The 12,616-nt window shown below is 48.4% G+C and overlaps 4 protein-coding genes across 4 annotated transcripts; 2 read left to right on the top strand and 2 right to left on the bottom strand.

Moving 5' to 3' along the window:
• Positions 1-934: 934 nt before the first annotated feature.
• FSUBG_9696 (uncharacterized protein) lies at positions 935-1,201 on the top strand (the record flags this gene model as incomplete). Its single annotated transcript, XM_036688236.1, has 1 exon — positions 935-1,201. One exon carries the CDS (start codon positions 935-937, stop codon positions 1,199-1,201), a length of 267 nt encoding a protein of 88 aa, XP_036534829.1.
• A 2,328-nt stretch (positions 1,202-3,529) lies between these two features.
• Positions 3,530-4,582, bottom strand: FSUBG_9695 (serine threonine kinase; the record flags this gene model as incomplete). The annotated part of the gene is made up of 1 exon (XM_036688235.1): positions 3,530-4,582. One exon carries the CDS (start codon positions 4,580-4,582, stop codon positions 3,530-3,532), a length of 1,053 nt encoding a protein of 350 aa, XP_036534828.1.
• A 462-nt stretch (positions 4,583-5,044) lies between these two features.
• On the top strand, positions 5,045-8,885 carry FSUBG_9694 (pre-mRNA-splicing factor rse1; the record flags this gene model as incomplete). The annotated part of the gene is made up of 8 exons (XM_036688234.1): positions 5,045-5,288; positions 5,359-5,889; positions 5,943-6,132; positions 6,361-6,885; positions 6,931-7,419; positions 7,471-7,999; positions 8,132-8,788; positions 8,859-8,885. The coding sequence occupies 8 exons, from the start codon at positions 5,045-5,047 to the stop codon at positions 8,883-8,885; spliced, it is 3,192 nt and encodes a 1,063-aa protein (XP_036534827.1).
• A 330-nt stretch (positions 8,886-9,215) lies between these two features.
• Positions 9,216-11,978, bottom strand: FSUBG_9693 (CHS-3 chitin synthase 3; the record flags this gene model as incomplete). Its single annotated transcript, XM_036688233.1, has 5 exons — positions 9,216-10,632; positions 10,690-11,147; positions 11,210-11,562; positions 11,623-11,787; positions 11,834-11,978. 5 exons carry the CDS (start codon positions 11,976-11,978, stop codon positions 9,216-9,218), a joined length of 2,538 nt encoding a protein of 845 aa, XP_036534826.1.
• Positions 11,979-12,616: the final 638 nt, after the last annotated feature.

Genomic DNA, 12,616 nt, shown 5'->3' with positions numbered 1-12,616 from the left:
GTAGTTAAGTGGCCGTGAAAATTATATTAATTAGAGAGACTCTTGACAACCTGAGACGTAAGTCTGCTCACCATTCTCCCCTCTTCACGCTTGCTAGCATCACTCATTACCAGCATTATCCTAAAGATGAAGGACTCTACCATTAGCCTCATCTCGGCTACTATCCTTGCTGTCTTTGCCCGTTTCGGAGCGATTGATGTCTGATCTGTCGCCTAAGATCGCCCTACGCCCCCGACAGCTCTGGCCTCAAGCCGTGACCTGTATCAGGACAGCTTTGCCTTTGAAGGGTCGACTCTACTCACATGTCCTGCTCCCGTCTCTACTACCTGCACTCCCTGGACGCGTGGCGTCAATTCCTATACCGATGGAGATGGTAAAATGGATGAGACGATGACTGAGTTGCTGGAGATTTTCCATTGCGTTGAGTAATAGCTCAATAGAATCCTGGCAGTTTAGGACGAGATATCTGGCATTATAAGCAAGATCTCCAAGTCTGTCAAGCCACCATTCCCAGGGTCAGGTACCCTCCTTGCTATTTTCGCTATCATTACGATCTGTAAGACACGCCTCAAGAACTGCTTCAACTTCTTCGTCAAACAGGCTGAGACTTAAATAGGAAATGGTCACGCGACGGTGCGAATGATGTTGATTGGGCTAAGTTGCTACGGTGGGCCACAAGCCCTGAATATGACCCCTGTAACAATGACTAAGCTATAGTGTAGTCCCCTGTAATTGCCTCCCGTAACAGACTGCCATGAACAACGCCCTTGAACACCTAGAACCCACAAACTAAGTTACTAAGAGCTCTGTGCGTGTCACAAGCGGATCTTATGTCTCTTCAACGTTCACTTGCCTTTGCATCGTGCACAATCTTCCCGATACGCCCTTGGAACAGGTATCTAGTCATTCGAAACGCGTTATACCAATCGTCAAAATGAGATACCAGAGTCTCGGTCTTGTTTTCGCCATTATACTGGCCTTCTTCACCCTCCACGGAGCGATTGATATCCGCTCCAGCGCCCAACAGGACAGCATGTCCTCGACAAGTCTCGCCCCCAATGCCGAAGTCCCTAGGGAGATGGGAACTCTCACGATCGATGGCTCTCTTGAGCTTGAAACTCTCTTTTTCTTCATCGGTCGCCCTCTGGCGATATCAATAGCTAGCAAGAGAAGCTCAGACCCTAAACTCTACTCATTTTAGACGACTTATCATAAAACAACCTAAATTTGCCTAAACTTAGGACATAGATCCTAAGGCTTGTCTAAGTTCGCTGCCGTAATGGAAGCCACCAGCTATATGCGTAAACTGTATATCATACATTTGGTTCACAACTTGGACATCGGATTAAAAGGTCTTCGTGATGACACTGAAGAGATGCAAGATCAAGAGAAGTTTACGCGGACGTAAAGTAAGTTCCTTGCGCTGATTCAACTGAGTTCTGTCTGCTGATTTAAGCTCTCAGCCAGAAGTCTCAACCGCAAATCACACATCTGGCTTACCGCCATAACCTAATCACCTGCATCCTTGTCCTTGTGATGACAGAAAATTCAATAAATCCAAACCTACTGAGATTTAACTTTTCACGATAACATTATTCGGCCTGGCAAGTATAAAAGAGTCGACAGTCTACCTTTTTCCTCTGACCTTTCTCTCCCTCCTGTTTACCAATGGCCTACCCCACGTAATAAACTTTCAGAGCGACTGGCTCTGCTAAAATACCTCAAAATGTTGATGCGGGGGCTGTCCCGATTGTTTTGCCGCCAAAAAGGCCAATACCGCAATTCTTCAAGTACGTCCGATAAACTTGTTGGATGAATTAGTGCTAATGTCCATATCAAGCAAACACAACTATTGACGCGACTCCAGAGACGGCTTTTCATGGCGCCGAAATCAGATCGATCGCGGAGATCTGTACAAACACTGGAGTCCCAAAGGCGAATATCCATGACGTCCCTGACAAACCAAACGTCCAGGATTGCACCAGCAGGAAGGTTGAAGTAGTCATCGATCAAGCCCAATTAAACTTACCGAAAGACATGACTGAGGTCTTCAAAAAACAAGGCAGTCATATTTTGAATCTTCCAGATGAGATCCTCTTGCTCATCATCAAGAACCTGCATGACGGTTCCGATAAGCCCTCACTATTTGGCTTTTTCGTTCTTCGTCAAGTTTCGCAACGGTTCAGGAGCCTTATGAGAGACAGGATGTTTCTGTCCCATGTCTTCTCCGATAGCGGTTGCTGCGAAAGATGCTCAGGAGGGTTCTGTGGGAAATGGACGCGCATCAGCCCCTCGTCCTACAAGCTCCACTGCTTCGAAAGCAAGATAGAAAAGTCAAACATAGACGTCAAAGGACTGGGACGTCTCATTAGGAGGGAACGAATTTGCAACATGTGTCGACCCGAGTTTAGGTCTCGGCGGCGAGCAGGTGTCTCCCTGGATTGCAAGTTTGCAGCACGTACTCGTAAAGACTGGATGTACTGTTGTGCGTGCAAAGCTGAACACCCAACGCTCTGTTTCTCAATAGAACAGGCTCAGAAGAAGTCAGATCGGGTATGCATTGCCAGGACAGGCTATATTCGTATATGCGCCCATGAAGTAATCACTTGGGATGAGGTACAATCAAATCTTGGAAGTGGACAAGACGTTTGTACGAGGTTCAAGAAAGTCTGCAAGCATCCCAGCCACCTTTTTCATCACAATGACCCTCGAAGGCTACCTTCTGACCTACCCTCCGTTGAGGCTTACGGGGCCCAAGACAGCTTTGCTCTTTATCTTTCATCCGGATTGCACTCACAGGAAGACCTCAATGAAACTTATTTTCAAGGTCGCGGTACGAACGACAAACCGTTGCATAGAAACCATATTTTGCCATTTGGCATGGTGCAGATGGCACGGGAGTTTGACGGAAAGAGCACGAGGGTACACGCTGAGAAAATGGCGGGTCAATCAGCATCGATCTCTTTGCAAGATTGCTTGGAAGACTATGAGTGTCATATACTTCGCTACAGAAGAACGGTATGCTCCAGTGCTTTGGTACACAACCTTCCGGGACACGAATGGTATCATACAATCAGTCCAGAGTCTTATTCTTATGCCGGACCTTGCGGTGTTCCAGAGACCTGCTCTGATCCATTATGCCGAAACCATTACTCTTCGGGGCTTCGCTTTGGGCATGCTGGTTACGGGAAGAATAGCGAATACAATCATTTATGGAGGAAAAAGAGGTAGTATAATTCGCTAATCTAATGTTCCCAAGGTTGGATTGTTAGTCGTCTCGCACAAGCTTTCCTGGAGGATACTGGATATGTAGGCATAGGCATATGAAGTAGGGAACCTTAAATGGAATCTATTTAAGAACATGCGGAATAGGACCAAGATTGTCAACGGAAATAAACGGTAACTTCATACGAAGAACTGCAAGTTACATTAGGTGCTCACAGTCGTCTGTAAGGTTGATCTTAGAAGTCTTTTTCGAATATCCTAGTTTAGCCGGCTACATAGGATGGCCTGCCCGCGAATACTTGACTTATGCCAACATATGATGAATCTTCGCAAGACCCTGCCGGTCGCCTTCGAGTGTTCCAGCCTTATCCACATCTACCCAGCCCGCGGTGGATCCTTCCCCGAAGTCAATAACCCAAGCATCATCATTCTGATCTATAAGAACATTCTCAGCTTTGGCGTCACCCCATGTGATGCCCTTCTTGTGTAGATGGTCTACTGATCTCTGGATCTGAGAAGCCCATCGCTTTCTCAACTCTGGAGGACTCGCTGCAGCTCTTGCCTTGGACAGCACGCCCTTGTTAGGAATCCAAGCGAATAACATTCCGAGCAGTCCATCACCTTGCCGAACTACCCCTATTAGACGGCAGATATGTGCTTCGGGTGGCGCGGGTATCTGGGCCTCGATGATCTTCTTTAATGTCATGAGTTCTTTTCTCGCGTGTGAGGGACCAAAAGAGAGCCCGAACCTTTTGAAGAAGCAAGGGATCGGTTCTCCATCTCTGCTGATTACCATGGTGCGCTTAGGTGGTTTGATCAGACTCTCATCTGGTCCAGCGTAGGATATATCAACCTGCCATGGCGTGTAGCGCTCCGTCCAAGTGTTGAGATCCTCCAGGAAATCGTCGTCGAACTTGACGATCGGGCTACTCCAGCCGTGATTCTTTTTGTCAAGTTCTTGGGGCACCAACTTATCATCCATGGCTGTCAAACCACAGACAAAGGCTTCTTTGGGGAAGAAGTAATCAGCCAAAGTCGGCTCTGCAGTGACATCAAGGTCTGAAGAAGATGCAAGCTTGGTTATCAAAGGCTCAAAGCAACCTAGCAACCACTCGAAAGCATCCTCCTCGTAGAAGTCATCGATTTCGACTTCGCCAGTTCTCAAGAGTTGAAGACACTTGAAGTATTGCGATGCGACGGAGGGAGATCGAACAAACTGACTGGGACAAATGTGACAATAGAACACGTGGCCAGAATTAGATCGGATGACCAAATCACAGTCATTCTCAGTATCATGTACTTGCCAAAGAGCGATATCGTAATGCCAGCCTTTGTCAATTTCGAGTGATGTATCCATATTTGCTCGTGACGTTCAAGAAAAAAAGTGTTTTGGAGGAGTGGTTTCGGGCGAATTTGATGGTCGCTGGTGCCTAATAGCGACACCAATCAGCGCAAAGATCGCCTATTCCGTGTTTTGGAGACAATATCTCAGTGACGAGAAGAACATAGTGTGATCCTTTAGACTTGTTTCCTTCAAAGTTCCAAGAGACTTTGTTTGTTTATTGGGAGTATTTCATTGTTATCGGCCGCAGCACTCCTAGAGGGATCTTTCCCATTGACCCCCACGTGATTTGATCTATCCATGCATGCATGATTCCGCTCCAATTATCGCGCTTCACATCGGACGTCAAGGCAGCAATCGCGCCAGCAACGCATTGCATACGGCCAGGAATACTTAATAATCCTTCCGTCCAGCATTAACCTCTCGCAAAAAGTGACGGTATACTCACATTATCATACCTTCCCCGCCAAAGTCACCATGGCAGCTACTTCAAATATGTTTCTGTACTCACTTTCGCTCCAGTCTCCGACGGCTATTTCGCAAGCCATCGTCGGCTATTTCTCTGGCACCAAGGAACAGCAAGTTCTGACAGTATCGGGGTCCATTCTGACCTTACACCGTCCCGAACCGACTCTCGGCAGAGTCCGGCCATTCCTTTCGCATGACCTCTTCAGCATAATCCGATCGGTTGTCTCTTTCCGCTTAGCTGGAAGCTCCAAAGGTACGCAAGAGCTTTTCAAGCCGCCAATCACAGGTGGTTCCAAGTTGCAAGGATAAAGCTAACTTCTCAGATTATATTATTGTAACAAGCGACTCTGGCTGCATCGCCGTTATCGAGTATCTGCCTACTCAAAACCGTTTCTCTCGCATTGTCCTAGAGGCGTTTGGAAAGTCTGGCGTGCGCCGTACTGTTCCAGGTGAATACCTGGCTGTTGATCCAAAGGGAAGAGCCTGTATGCTTGCGTCCATCGAAAAGAACAAGCTTGTCTACGTCCTCAATCGTAACTCCCAAGCCGAACCGACTATATCATCCCCCCTCGAAGCACACAAACATGGAGTCCAGGTTCTAGCCCTAGTAGCCCTCGATGTGGGATATTCCAATCCCGTCTTTGCAGCTCTTGAGACGGACTATTCAGAGTCTGACCTGGTCTCCTCTGGACAAGAGATACCTGACGTTGAGCTTGTTTACTACGAGCTGGATCTGGGCCTGAACCATGTCGTCCGAAAATGGTCGGAAACTGTAGATTCTACGGCATCTTTACTCTTCCAAGTTCCTGGTGGAATTGATGGTCCAAGTGGCGTCCGTGTCTGTGGAAAGGAAAGTATTACCTACCGACACACGAACCAGGAGCCTCTTCGTATCCCCATTCCGCAGCGTCGTGGACCACAGAAGACCCGCAACGGAAGCGTACTATTGTTAGTGGTGTGATGCACAAGCTCAAGAACAGCCCAGAAGCGTTCTTCCTTTTGCTGCAGACAGACGATGATGATATTTTCAAGCTGACGTTCGACCTACAAGTCGGAGATGGTAGTCTGATAGGAGAGTTACGGCGTATCAAGATTAGGTATTTCAATACTCTCCCTATTGCCAGCAGCCTCTGTATTCTTAAGAGCGGGTTTCTCTTTGTCGCAGCTGAGTCTGGTAATCATCATTTCTATCAATTTGAGAAGCTCGGCGACGACGATACAGAGCCCTCAGTTACCAGCGACAATTTCCCCAGCGATCCGCGTGCTGTATAACAGCCTGTCTACTTCTACCCACGCCGTCTAAAGAATCTCACCTTGGTAGAAAGCATCGATTCTTTGAGTCCTCTTATGGACTGCAAGGTTGCTGATTTGGTTGGGGGCGGCACACCGCAGATCTATTCAGTCTCTGGCAGCGGTGCGAGAAGCCATTTTCGGGTGCTCAAGCATGGGCTAGGGATTAATGAGGTTGCAACATCTGAGTTACCGGGGACAGTTTCTGGTGTATGGACCACCAAGTTAACAAGGCATGACAAGTACGACGGGTACATCATCTTGACCTCCTCCGATAACACGTTGGTCATGGGCGTCGGAGATGAAGTCCAGCAAGTGAGCGATTCCGGATTTCTCACAACTGTGACCACCCTCGCCATCCAGCAAATCGGGGATGATGGTATAGTACAAATCCATGCGCGAGGTATCCGACATCTCCGCGGCGGGGAAATCAACGACTGGCCTGTCCCCCAACATAGAGTTATCGTAGCTGTTGCTACAAATGAGCGACAGATTGCAGTGGCTTTGAGCTCAGGAGAGATTGTTCATTTCGAGATAGGTAGTGATGGATCACTTGCTGAGTACGATGAGCGGAAACAGATATCTAGCACTGTAACCTGTCTCAGCTTAGGGCCGGTCCCTGAAGGGCGACTCCGAAGCCCAATTCTGGCGGTAGGATGTGAGGATTGCACTGTTCGAATCTTGAGCTTGCATCCAGATTCCACGCTTGAGAGCAAGTCTATACAAGCGCTGATAGCGGCACCCTCGGCGCTTAACGTCATGGCAATGGAGGATCCATTATTGAGTAGCTCTGAACTGTTCCTAAACATCGGCCTGAGTTCTGGGGTCTATCTGAAAACTAGACTCGATGGAATCACAGGACAGTTATCAGATACGCAGACGAGATTCCTTGGTCTCAAGGCTATTAAGCTCTTCCAGGTAACAGTCAAGGGTCAAACCTGTGTTTTGGCCCTGGGCTCTAAGCCTTGGATGGGGTATACTGACCCCAAACGAGGGCTTATTATGACACCTCTTGATTACGATGAGCTGGAGTGGGCATGGAACTTCAGTAGTGAGCAGTGCGGTATCATCGCGGTTCACGCCAACTTCCTGCAGTGAGTATCCCTTTTCTACACCCCTTTGAGTCTTGCTATTCACCGCCGTAGCACCAGCATCACTCTTTACCTCGCTAACCTAATCTTTAGCATATTTTCTATTGAGAGTCTATCTGATAACATGGTCCGAAAGTCTCTACCTCTGACCTATACACCACGGCATTTTGTTAAGCATCCTCATGAACCCTACTTCTATACGGCTGAAGCGGATAACAACACACTGGGTCCTGAGTTACGTACACAGCTACTGGGAGCCTCTGAAGATAAAACTCAAAAGGATGAGAAACTACTCCCACCAGAAGAGTTTGGCTATCCGCCTGGTCGTGGCCGATGGGCCTCGTGCATCAGTGTTGTCGATCCCATCGGCGAACAAGTGCTTCAAAAGATCGAGCTTGGAGGCAACGAGGCTGCTCTGTGTGTAGCGGTGGTTCTATTCACTGGACAGGATGGCGAGAACTTCTTGCTTGTTGGCACTGGGAAGGACATGATCCTTGATCCCAGGCAATTCTCAGAGGGCTACATCCATGTCTATCGCTTTCAGCAAAACGGGAGAGGGCTGGAGTTCATTCACAAGACCAAGGTAGAGGAACCTCCAATGGTGCTAGTAGCTTTCCAAGGCCAGCTAGCTGCAGGAATTGGCAAATCTCTACGGATATATGATCTAGGCTTGAAATAATTACTTCAAAAAGCTCATGCTGAAGCGGTACCGCAGTTGATTGTCTCCTTGAATGCTCAAGACAACCGTATCGTCGTCGGGGATGTCCAGCATGGCGTGACGATGGTTACGTACGATCACAAGCATCATAGGCTTATCCCTTTTGTTGATGATACAGTTGCACGCTGGACAACCTGTACGGAAGTGGTCGACTATGAATCTGTGGTTGGAGGTGATAAATTCGGGAACCTCTGGGTTGTGCGATGCCCCGAGAAAGCGAGTCAAGAGGCAAAAGAGGACGGAAATCGCTTCATCGACGCACGGAATCATCTGCGCGGCGCACCAGCTCGATTCGACATGGTGGCCTATTTCTTTACGCAGGATATACCGACCAGCATCACCAAGACCAACCTCGTCGTGGGCGGACTGGATGTTATCGTCTGGAGCGGCTTGCATGGCACTATCGGCGTCCTCATCCCCTTCGTCACACGCGAGGACGCCGATTTCTTCCACAAGCTCGAGGTGCATATGCGTGCTGCGGATCCGTCTCTTGTCGGCCGTGACCATCTGATGTACCGCGGCTATTACGTGCCGGCTAAGGGCGTCATAGACGGAGACCTCTGCGAGCGGTTTAGATTACTCCCCGTAGAGAAAAAGCAGCGGATTGCGGTTGAGCTGGATCGCACTGTGATGGAAGTCGAACGAAAGATCTCGGTACGATTCCCTTTGGCCTTTTCCATGCGGTTTATAACGAACTTGAAATGCCCATACTAACTGAAGATAGGAAGCTCGAACTCGATCCGCATTCTAGTTCAAACGGGGTTATGAAGGGGACTTTAGGGGAAGGACGTCACGCTCATCAGAACTTAGGCTAACATTAGACCAGTTCTTCTAAACAATGCTATCTGAGGCGACTAGAAATGTTCCTACACAGCCATGGGTAATTCAAGTGTCAATCTTGGTCACTGCTTTTGAAACTGGCGATAGACATATTTTTAAAGCTTCGGTTGATATGTCATGTTCTATCACTACTTACCTCTCAGCTTAACAAGCGACTGGGACAACCTATGCAAAAGCTGCCGATAAGAAATGTCATGACCATTGTCTCAACCCCGAATAGGGAGTCATATATGGCTTCATCTTACATGAGGGTGCCACGGAAAAGCCCGCTGACTACCCTGACCACATGATACCATAAACAACCAGCGAACCTAATGAGAAAGCTGATCGAGTTTGCCCACAGCCATATACGGAAGAACCAGACTTTATGCCAGTACGAGTCACCAAGCCACCACAAGATTTTGAGGCTGTCGTTCATGACAATAAGACAAACGAAAATGTTTGAGAAGATGTATGACGCGAGCAGAATAGTGCGAAACTCCATCATGGCGTCTGCTACTGCGAGAACCTGGGGGCGCTTCCTCTCCCGGCTCGCTGTCTCGTCTTCAGCCGTCGCTCGAGCCAGTGCCTCTTGGTACTCTTTATTTCTCGCTTCGGGAGTTTCATCACGCTGGGTAGCGATTGATCGAATGTTTGGATCTTGGTCGGAAAACGTGAATCGTCTCTCGATGGTAGCTGGCCTTGGTCCTTCTTGTCTCTGGCCCGCTTCGGTGTCTTGATGCCGACCTTTTCTTCCCCAGCTGACATCATGTGTATTGCTGAAAGCATAGATATTGAGAATGTTGACGTAAGACGATGATATAAACAGAAATTGCGCAAAAGATGTGAGGAGGTGCCATGGGTCAAGTGCTAGAAGAGCGCCGAGGATATAGACGCCGAAAACAGAGAACCCAGCGACAATGATAGTGCTTTGGCCAATGTCGGCGTAGAACTCCCCGATATAGGCATAATTGCTCGACCCAGTATCGTCGGCCTTGTAGTCTGCAACTCTCTTTACGAGATACACCAGATTCATGATTAGATACGCCTGAATAAGTCCGAAAATGGCGAATGATATGATATAGCTGATTCGATGATTCCTTGGGCGACTTCCAAGGGCGAGTATGAACTGGAACAAGACAGTCGCCAAGTACACTATCTGAATGACCGCGTTTACAATAGGTGTTGCCTTTCCGAATGGGAATCCTCCAGCCGGTGCATCCTTGGGAGGATCTCCAGAGATGCTATTGATAGTGAATGTCGTGAGTAGAAATGCCGCGAGCGAGAACCAAGCCAAGACCAAGGCTAGAACACTGTGAAGAAGAGGGATGAAAAAGGCCAACTTGCGCATTCGTGTATGGTCAGACCTCCACAAGTGTCCACATCTCTTCAAGACATAAATAGTCGAGAAGAAAGCTCCATTGAGCCATCGTCGTCTTTGGTTGATGAAGTCTGTTGTCGTCATGGGGATGTCAGTGGTGGCGGTGACTGGAACATACTTCAGGAGCCAGTGCGTGCGTGGTTTGCTGATTATCCTGAAACAAATGACTCTATCGTCTGCAAGGTGGCGATTGAGATTGACGGGGGACAGGGAAGGGCGAAGGTCGCCGTGGCCTTGGATCCATGTTGGGTCGCCGAGAAGCATATCTTCTAGCGGTTTACCAGCACTGCCCACGTATCTAGACAGTGAAAACGAGTCAGCATTGAATTGTGGCAGTCGATTTTGTTGTACAAACCTGTAAGCAGAACAGGCCCCGGGCAAGAGAGACAGAAAACCGGTTGCAGATTCAAACGTCCTATCAAGCTGAAATCCAACCTTGTACTCAAAGTTTTGGGCGGCAACGATGGGATTGAGAATGTTGAGCCAGTTACCGCCCAAAGAGCAAGAGATCTCTCCACAGGCTGCAGCAAGCATAGGCTCAAGATCGAATTCCTTCCATAGCTTGAACAGCGCCTGCTTGCCCAGCTTGGTGCCCACGTCGAGATGAACTGTAATATTGGGGTCCAAGACTTTGGCGAACCCATTGTAAAGCCACCGGTATGAGTTGAGCTTGCCGCAATTTGAAGCCTTCATGAGTAGCATAAGCTGTACTGGGAATTTCATGGACCGCGAGTGAAGGTTGAGGGAGTCATTGTTGCCATCTGGATAGTCCTCACAACCTAGATGGGTTGCTAAATGAGACGAAAATTCAAACTGGAGGCAAAACAAATCCATGTTAAAAAGAGTTCGGGACTCACGTACTAGGGCAGACTTACAAGGTGTCCCGTTACTTCCTCTCCTTTCTCCGTCGTCCTTTTGCACAATCCATTCTGATAAAGACCGAGAGTGGTGAGTACGTCGAGAACACCAGGGTCCACGGACTCGATACCGTCGATGAGGATACAAACCACGATCTTAGTCCAGGATCTCTTTCCCCAGACTTTTGACTGTGTACGGATATTTAGATACCAGATATTCTGGACAACACTCTGCAAAGTACGACGAAGTAGGTGTTTTGGTTCGTTATAAACTGTGATGCCGACGAGAATTTCTGTATGGCGCGGGTAGTGGAATCGCTTGGGCCGAAGATCATGTTTCTGGAAGAACTCTTGAGGATCTGTTGAAATTGCTGTATCTGTGAAACTTGCGGGTCAGTGAAAGGCCCGGCGAGTAGGGTGAGTATTCCTACAGGTCAGATGAGCCATCTCATAGATATCCTCTTGTGTCATTGAGTCAAAGTCAAGCGCGGCATCCGCAAGGTCCGAAGGAATCGGCACGTGGACCTGAGACTCCGAGTCATGGCCAAGGGGAGACGTTACAGGGCCATGCCTTGCAACGGGTTGCAGTTCTGTGCCTGTCTCAGTTCAGTAATGAACGATAATTTTCTATAGAGCACGCACCGTGTTCGGGGTCTTCAACGTAGTCAGGAACCTGTGAGAATAGAGGTGCCCGATCTGACGTAGACATTTGGTTCTCTCCATCAGTATCAAAGCTGAGACGATGGAATGGTAGTGCAGCCCCGTTTTTGGCCTGCGGGGTCGACATTCCACTATCTACAGGGGACTAGGCCTTGTCTGAACAACGACTCATACAGCTGGATCGACTTGCAGTGAGCTCTGTGTAGCTCAAACTCGGCTCTGCAAGAATCCTCAAAATATTGTTAGAGACTTCACGAGGCTTCGTGGCATCGCTGCCACAGACGCGTTATTTGCCATCTCGTGCGGCTGAAAACCTAAAATCGCCTAGCTATTCTGCCTTGCCTCAGCTTTCGCTCCAATCCCTGTTGCAGTTGCAAGCCGTCGCATACCCTATACTGCTTCCCCCTTGTTCTCAGCTCGAGAATTCAGATGTGTTTCGATAACAATGAAGTCAAACCGAACAGTAAACGGTCTTATAAGCTGTTAATTAAACCATTGTGAATCATAAAATCCGGGTCCTCAGCTTTCGTACTTCCTCAGGCTTCTTATCCTGGCTCCTCACCGCTCTTAAAAGGAGGGTGTGTTGTTTACGGGTTCAATTGGCCAGTGCTGCAGGTGACATTGTGAAAGGTATTTCAACCGTGCATCGATACCCAATTGTGACAAACGCCTTTCCGTGCCCAATTGAAATGTAAAAATAGCACATTATGCCTCGCCAACAGCCAAAAGTCCATCTGCCCTAGCGTTGTCCTAGACGTGTTGCCG

This window comes from Fusarium subglutinans (genome assembly GCF_013396075.1).
Source record: "Fusarium subglutinans strain NRRL 66333 chromosome Unknown NRRL66333_c0000153, whole genome shotgun sequence".
NCBI lineage: Eukaryota > Fungi > Ascomycota > Sordariomycetes > Hypocreales > Nectriaceae > Fusarium > Fusarium subglutinans.
The sequence above is the reverse complement of the archived record's forward strand: the minus strand, read 5'-3'. Positions and strand labels throughout refer to the sequence as shown.